General features: G+C 37.5%; 1 protein-coding gene across 1 annotated transcript; it reads right to left on the reverse strand.

The window, feature by feature from the left end:
- Positions 1–853: 853 nt before the first annotated feature.
- LOC139123896 (uncharacterized) lies at positions 854–8,310 on the reverse strand. The gene is made up of 3 exons (XM_070690046.1): positions 7,133–8,310; positions 4,756–5,366; positions 854–2,972 (listed from the first exon to the last, which is right to left on the reverse strand). The coding sequence occupies exons 1-2, from the start codon at positions 7,214–7,216 to the stop codon at positions 4,764–4,766; spliced, it is 687 nt and encodes a 228-aa protein (XP_070546147.1). The 5' UTR covers positions 7,217–8,310; the 3' UTR covers positions 854–2,972; positions 4,756–4,763.
- Between the last annotated feature and the right edge of the window lie 376 nt (positions 8,311–8,686).

The raw sequence follows: 8,686 nt of genomic DNA on the forward strand, positions 1-8,686 counted from the left end.
ACTATGGTAGTGACCAAGAATTTGTTTGAAGGGTGGATAAACATGTCATTATCGAAGAAGATACTGTTACAGAGGTTTGATCAAATTTTCAGCCGTTTGTTTCGTTCTGAAAATTTTTATGTTCATGCACACGATGAAAATTGTTGAACTAGCTTGATGGCGCAAAAATTTAGTATACCTATATTACACGTGTTTGTGCATTGTACACTAACGTTTTATACAAAATTGTAAAATTCAAATTTGTAGCTTTTCAGGAAAGGAAAACAAAGTTGAGATTGTATGATGTCGGTGTTATTGTATTGATTGTCTATAAAACAGTATCCATTATTTAAGAAGTGTATCTAAAGCCTTGGATCTAAAATCGTTATATCATTAAAACTATTCAAATAGTAATGCAGATACATATTATGTGTAGGAACTCATAATCTGTGACCCCTCCTCGGTTACGGTGTATGCTGTGTTTCCTCTGAAGTGTAGTGTACACCGTAATAAAGGTCAACAGTACCTAATCTTACACAAACTTGAATAAACAAACAAACAAACAAACTGAACATATGGATAGCAGAAATCAAGTGTACTTACGGTACATACTAAATACAAATTGAGGAACCAAGGTGTTTCCCAAGAGAGACTGAAAGATGTAAAGAGATTTTACTTCAGTAACAGACAAAGTTGGTTGGACTAGTTTCAGGTTTGATGTACATGACATAATTAAATACAAAGGAAACAACGTAATCACATTCTATATCTATTCAATACTTTATTTTTAACATGTATCTCATATCAGATACATTGAAATCTTACATTACAAAAAAAAACACTAAATAACTAAAGAATAGAGTCACCCAGTAATTACAGGTTACACAAGGAAAATTGAACGCCATGCAAATTGGCATTAGAAGACGAGTGGGTACAGCTTTACCTTTAGACTGGGGACAGACTAAATGATGTATATAATGTCAATGAGATAAGACCAAGGCATTGTGAAATTAAAATATAATCTTTTTCTGAAACAATATACATTTAGAAGTCTATGTAGTCAGTCAAAACAAACCTAATGTTTTGTCAAAATAATGTTCCCTGCCATTGAATGAAAATTGTTGAACACTATACATAAATACTTCTGCAAAATTTGATTATAATGGGTTGGAATAGTATGTAAGGTTCAAGAAGCCTGTAAGAAAGACCTCAACAAAAATCATGGCTACAAAATATATAAAGGACACTAAAACAACAACATATATGGTTCTACAATATACGCACATAGTTTCTGTGAGAAATATTTTAGTATTCATCGTATTGAAATACCTACATTCAGTGTTGAGTAATACTTTTCAAATTTAATATCCAATTACCAATTACTACCAATTGCACCGTTGGACAATTGTAGCATTACATGCTTGAAGGCATCAATAATGATAAGATTATTAGAAATTGTCAACAGTGAAATGTCACGTGACAGAATTAATATAGAATGCTCCTCGGGGATAGACATTTAATTCAAGCTCTCATTTCTTTACAATCCTTTCCCAGTCTACCACTGGTTGCAGATCATTATAAAGATCTCGGAATAAGAAAAAATTTCACAGCTTTTCTTTCTCGAAAATGGAAAAATGTATTTTTCCCTTCAGAGTTAAAATAAAAGTGGGGCAATTCAGAATTTCGAATCAACTGTTGTCAATGACAACTGTGAACATTTTACGTCTAATTGAGTGTGAGCAGGTTACGAACAATCCTGGGTCTACCTGCTGTGTATTCTGGTGTGTTTAAATAGATTTTCCCTCAGTTTACATCGATATCCACAGACATCACATTGCCAGGGTTTTTCATCACTGTGTACAGACTTAACATGTGAAGTTAGTGTACTTTTTAGCCTAAAGACACGTGGGCAAAGATCGCATTTGAGTGTTGGTTCACTATGAGTTAAGGCATGCAATCGTAAATTATTAGTACTCCTCTTAAACTTGCGTCCACAAATATCACACAGATATTCAGGCTTAGTACAGTCCCTCATACAATGATTGCGATATTCAGCTCTGACATGGAAAACTTCCTTGCATACCTTGCAAGTGTATTCCCTGGAAAGTTCGCCATGACTTTCTAAATGGGTTTTCAAATATGCCTTACTACAAAATTTCTTGTCGCAATAGGAACAACTAAATTTGTGCTCTGAGTGAACAATCTTCAAATGGTTTAACATATGTGTTCGTGTATCAAACGTTTCACCACACTCTGTACAGACAGCTGAAACTTTACTGTGTGAATGCTTTTCATGACCTCTTCTGATCCCTTGTTTTGTAAACCTGAGGTCACAATATCTACACTTGAACTTTCTTTCAATGTGGGTTTTTTATGATTATTTAACGCAATGCGATTGGAAAAGACATGCTTGCACACATCACATTCAAATGCACCATTTGAGTGTTTAAGGAATTTGTGACCTGATCTTGATGAGCGACTCATGAATATTCGATCACAATACCTGCATGGAAACACTGGTATCTGTTCTGCATGTGAATCAACCATGTGATTTTGCCAATCCTTCAGTAGAAAGTCTATTCTGCAATACTTACATTTCTGTCTGGCACAAATGCCCAATGACAGATGTAAACTCAATCCTTCCCCTGTTTTATAACCCTTACCACATTTCTCACAATAATAAGATTTATCACCAATCATGGCTTTTCGTATTCTCTCTTTGTGAGTTTCTAACTCTTTGTCTGTCATGGGCGGCTTTTTGGCCCGCTCATATTTCTTTCTCACATGCATAGGTTTTTCAATTCCACTCACTGAGGACACATTGCAACTTGTGGCCAAAGTATTCGTTTGATTAGTGTCATCACTTATGGAGTTGTCGTCATCACTCGTTTCATCATTTCCTGTGTCTCTGTTTCCATGGTAACTAGATTCTAAGTTTGACGTTGATGCATCGGGAGAGCAGCTTTCATTCTCGCCACCATTCTGAAAAGCAGCTGAGAGAAAATCACAGAGAATGAATGGTTAATGCACAACTGGTCTGAAAATATGCCGTCTACTCATAGCAAAATGACAGTTTTGTATTTGTCAATTCCAGTAAAGTAGTTCATCCCAATGTATTAATCTTTACGGCCCTGATACCGGTTTTGCAGACCGAGGTTGTACGGCGGAAGGGCCCGAGCGTGCAAGGGCCTGTACGCTGTACGACCGAGGTCCGCAAAACCCGTATCTGGGATGTAAAGGTTTTATCATATACCTTATTGAACGGTTGTGATATGTTTCAGTATTTATCAATAAAATTTTAATAAAGTTATGGGCGTAAATTAAAAAAAACATGAGCCATGCAATTTTGCGGATTAATATGTACGATGTTTTCATTTGTTCTGTTGTGGAACGCGTCACGAGCTTGTTCTATGCGAACGCCAATGTCATTACAGAATGAGCACAGATGAGTAGTTGATCCTGCTCGTTAAAATACACTTTCTCAGCAAAACATTGAAAGGAGACTATCAAGCACTTGTTTTAAACCAATTTTGATCGGAATAAGATTCGAATTGTCTACAATTTGCTTCAAAACTATGAGCAAAGCTCCGAGAAACGGGTTCGAATCTCGCACTGACGTGCTTTCGAATGGAATGTACGTGGATAGCAACACGCATAGCAATGACAACGTAATAGTTCGAAAATGCGTGCACACTACCTCATTTGGGCAAAGTGTGCCTGGGCGTGATACGGCAACTTATTACACACCTGTAAGAGCGCCTTTTCCATAGGTTTACATGGGTACGTGAATCTAGGTATATGATAAGACATATTATAGCATATGGACATAACAGATGTTGGTAGAAGATCTTTTTGGCCTTGTTTACAGACAGAACCAATGAAGAAAAAACAAAAGGATTCAAGGCATTAGTAATTTGTTTATGCCTTGCAATATCAATGTGCAGCATCTCAAAGGCTTTCAGCTTATTGATTGGCAGAATAATCTTGACATTAATAAATCTCTTGAAAATAGACAACTATCTACACCATAACCTTAGCCTAAGACATTTTAAGTAGCAGTGAATAATTACAATCTGCCAATCAGCTATATCCAGAATTATATTGACATTAATAAATATCTACTAAATAACCAATGGCATTATAACAATAGCTTTACCCTAAGACTTTTTAAGTAGCAGTGAATAATTACAATCTGCCAATCAGCTATATCCAAAATTATATTGACATTAATAAATATTTACTAAATAACCAATGGCCTTATAACAATAGCTTTACACTAAGACTTTCAAAGTAGCAATGAATAATTACAATCTGCCAATCAGCTATATCAAGTATTATATTGACATTAATAAATATCTACTGAATAACCAATGGCCTTAATAATAGCTTTACACTAAGACTCTTTAAGTAGCAATGAATAATTACAATCTACCGATAGTTATAATTACGATCTACTGATAGCTACCGGTATATCCTTCCAAGCTGCTGCACATTGTTCCATATAAGATGATGAGCTCAAGATTGTTATAGTGTTGTGCAAACCTCTGCATATCTCATTGTGAGTTGATATAACATTTGTCCAATAAAAATGAACACTGCTGTTTTAAGTGGTTTGATTGAAAAAAGTATTGTAATTTCCATCATTTCACATGAGACCTGAAAAGATGCCAATTAACTCAATAAAACACTTTGCTTGGCCGCAAGCTGTGGTTTTCAGCTTTGCAATTGCGATGTGCACGAAATTCCATGATGGATGGAAATGATAAATAAACTAACCTATAGGACTATTTTGTTGACAGCTCTCCTGACTTTTCAACTTTCCCAAAAACTCTGCCCATCTGGTTTTGCAGAGTTTCTTCACATGATCCAATTTCTGTATAGGTTTGGTTAGTATCTGGATCACAAGTTTTCCTGTCATTGTCTGATCCATTTATATCTCCTATGCCATCATTCCATTTAGCTACTTGTGTATCTATGTTTGATTGTTGTCGATTGACATTGATATCTTCTTCCACCATGACACTGTCTCCTGATTGGCTATAATTGTCAGCCATATTGACATCATTCTGCAAATCAATAGTTTCCCTTGTGATATTGGTGAAGGAATTCTGCTTCAACAGTACACCTTCATTCTTTGTAAAAATGTCACGATTTCTATTGTCCCTGTTATAAGTATCCGTCGATGGTTCAACTATCGTATGTGTACCGTTACTTTTAAAAGGAGCTGTAGGACACAGTCCGACATTCACATCACATGGTTTTACTTTCAGTCCAGTTGTGACAAATTCTCTGACAAAGTCTTGACTTCCAATATACTGAGATGACAGCCCATCTTCAGAGACAATGACAAAGACTTTGCAAGCAAACTTCTCCAGTAAATCTTTACACTAAAGAAAAACGACAGTAGATAAGATTGGATGGTTGATTTAAAGAGAATAGTTGTGGTATAAATGTACACATCATTGTCAAATGCAAGTTTGAAGTTCTATCAAAACAATTCTCTACTCCTTGATTTCAGAAAGCTTTATATATTATCTGCATTGTCATTGGGATGACGTCTAGAAAGTTTCAAGAAATTCACATATTGACTGTGATGGTTGAACAACCAAAGATTAGACAGTCGGTAGACATTGATACTGAGATGTACAGGGCCTCAAACTTACTGCTACCCTACGTACAATGTCACGCATGGCTTAATGATTAATTCTGTTGAAATGTTTTAAAATAATGGCCATGGTCAGATTGAAGCATTCAAAGAGGAGTTTTCAAGTATCATGCCCCAAGCTGCCCTGTTTACTGCATCATTACATTTTGGGGGCTACTGAGGGGTGTGTTGGGCAGTGCCACGTGACCACTACTGACCGGTAGCTAACTTCCGTAGTCATGGTAATGAGTTTCATTTTAATAGTCATTTGAAATTCCTATCGTTCATTCATATGATGCAGACGTATTATGCTTCTCTCAGTTTCTCAAAAGTGTTTGTACTGAGACAAGTTCAATGAAGCCTAAGTTCAACAATGTATGGGTAATGAATCTTACCTTATATCTGGAGGTGGATTTTTTCCGTATATATATTTTCAACTTTTCTCAAAATCACCCAACAATTAATTTAACCACCCAAATATTCGGCGTTATTCGAAATCAGAAATCATGATCAAATGAGTCTGTTTCAACATGGCTTTTCTAAGTCACCGCAGGGGTATGGATGGCAGTCCCTCAGACCATGCACTCTGCCGCCCAAAATATAATGGTACAGTGCGTGGGATAGCTCTGTGTCACCAAGCTATATGTCAGTGGTTGTGGAGTTTTAGACGGAATTGCCCCTTCACAGTGCTGGAGTTGAAAAATCTGCTCGACCTAATTTGCATTGGAATGCGCATCATGGTGGCGAAACAAATAGGCACATTATACAGATATGCGATAGCGTACTCGACCCCAGAGTCCTTTTCGTCGGGGAGCCAGGAACCATCCTTATCATGTCATGTACAACAAACTTCAATATTTAATAAAACCAAAAGGTTTGCAAATGTCCTTAATTAAAAGAACACTTAATAACACAAGGGCAGTGATCGAACTGTGCACTTTATAATAGCTGCACTGTTGTATAGCCCTGAGTACCGTGCTGTGTGTTCCGGGCGTTACACGGCCCCCACCACATGTGGTGGGGGCCGTGTTCGAGGTTTTGTTTGGGTAGGTTTGTCAGACCATGGAGCTACCCAAATGCTACCAGATGTAGCTACCAAATGTAGCTCCATGGTCAGACCAGGTTTGCCGACCATCCCGTATACCCAGGCAAAAATCGAACAGCAGCATTGCAGCCGACTTATAACCCCATTGTTTCACTTTAACGGCATTCGTTGGCACCAGATTGTCTCATCAGAAAATTTACCCACCAGATTACAATTTCAATGGAAAACAAAAGGCTATCACACCTCCAAAATCCTCTTACAGACTAGAACAAAGGCGATCCCTGGGATCGCGAGCAATGGCTTTAACAGGCTCTGATTATCAAGCAGGGCATAAATTTGTATCGCATGGCAAATTTAGCTCACTGTACGAACGGCCGAGGTCAAGTTATATCAGTAGTAAAGATGACAACAGAGCTGTAAATTTACAGACAGTGCCGCCGAACGCTTGCATTGAATGGACTTACTTCCGTAAACACTCGATTTTTCAACGTGCTTGTTAAACTTCTTGGAGGATATACAACGGCTGGTTTTGAAGAAGTCGTATCCATTGCTATATTTTCTTGACTGGCTATGATGTACAGGACTGTCAATGTTTTTCAGAATAGAAGGGTACAAGTGAAAGAACAGGAGGGTACAGCCTTGTGCGGAGCGAAGCGGAGCAAGGCGTGCGCGCAAGCGCACGCTGGGGGAGGCCAGGAGGGGGGTGTCCCCCCTCCTGAAGCTGAAGCTTTTCTAATTATTCATCTTCAATTGGTGGCCTGTGGTTGCACTTTTGAGGGCAATTTACTGTCAAGTTTATTATAACTGAAGTATAAAAAGTAACATGAAATTGAATCTTGTGAAATAAATTATGGAAGACAAACAGAAGTATTACAGAGTTTATATGTTTATTGATACACCAGGTTATTATTATTATTTGCCTACAAATTGTGTTGAATTACAACCTGCTTAATAAAGATCATAATCTGAACCATAATCAGAATCACTGGAGTACTCATCTAAGCCCATGGCTTGTATCGGTATAGCAGTACCAGCTGACAATACCTCAATATTGTGTGATTCTCAGGCTGATGAAACAGTAGCTTCAGCAGAAACCACATCTGCAAAAACTATTTCTTCAGATCACGGTCTCTCCACAAAAGACCGTGTTCAGATGTAGCTTTAGAAACTACACCTGCAGAAACTATTTCTTAAGAAACAACATCTGCAGAAAGTAATTCAATAATTGTAATACGTTCCCATTCAAAAACAGCTAATCGTATTAGAATCTAAAAAAATCTTGTCCCCACTGTAAAACTGATGTCATAACGTCACGACAAAATTTTTCCGATCTGCGTCTGGTTGATACTGCTGTAATTTTATTTTGTCTTTTTCAAGACCTCTCCTCAGAGTTACCGGCTATGAATTTCCAGTGTGAAAATTTACAAATGTAATGGGGTAAATACGAGACCATTACCAGAGACAATTTGAGTAGACGCTACGTCATACAAACAATTACAATACTCAAGTTTACATCCACTAATGAAATTGCGTGCCTTCGTTGTCCGTCGGCCTCTCAGCTGACAAGATTGAGAGTATGTTGATTTATTTACGTAGTAAATCCTTGCGCGTGAAAGTTAACGATCAAATATTTTCTCCTGATGACTATCATACATGTAGTATCTATTCTGATATCCCTCACAATAGTCAGAGTTTTGTCGAAACCCACGCCTGCCAAGTGGGTAGGCTCACTACATGCATGTTATATCCATATCCAAAACATGGTTTACCGCCGCGCCGCACGTACGTGCAAGATACCGCGAAAGTATATAGTCAAGCCTAGCTAAATTTTGTGATTGCCCTAAACATTAAAAAATGTTGGTCTTGGTAAATGATTTTGAAGGATCGGAATACCGACATTTGCTTTTGAGGAAAGATTTCGGATGTCGGAAAATATTTATCAAACTTCAATACTCGGGCCTTCGAAACAATCACAGTACACAGCATTTACTACCGCATGAATACATTTCATAGAACGG

The sequence above is a fragment of the Ptychodera flava genome (genome assembly GCF_041260155.1).
Source record: "Ptychodera flava strain L36383 chromosome 23 unlocalized genomic scaffold, AS_Pfla_20210202 Scaffold_23__1_contigs__length_28996876_pilon, whole genome shotgun sequence".
In the NCBI taxonomy this organism is placed as follows: Eukaryota; Metazoa; Hemichordata; class Enteropneusta; family Ptychoderidae; genus Ptychodera; species Ptychodera flava.

What these genes read in the sequence shown, in the direction of transcription:
- LOC139123896 (XM_070690046.1), bottom strand. Translation starts at nt 7,216, where the DNA reads ATGGATACGACTTCTTCAAAACCAGCCGTTGTATATCCTCCAAGAAGT. An exon ending in AAAATCGAGTGTTTACGGAA is followed by an intron (nt 5,367 to 7,132) that starts GTAAGTCCATTC and finishes GTTTTTCTTTAG; the next exon opens with TGTAAAGATTTACTGGAGAA.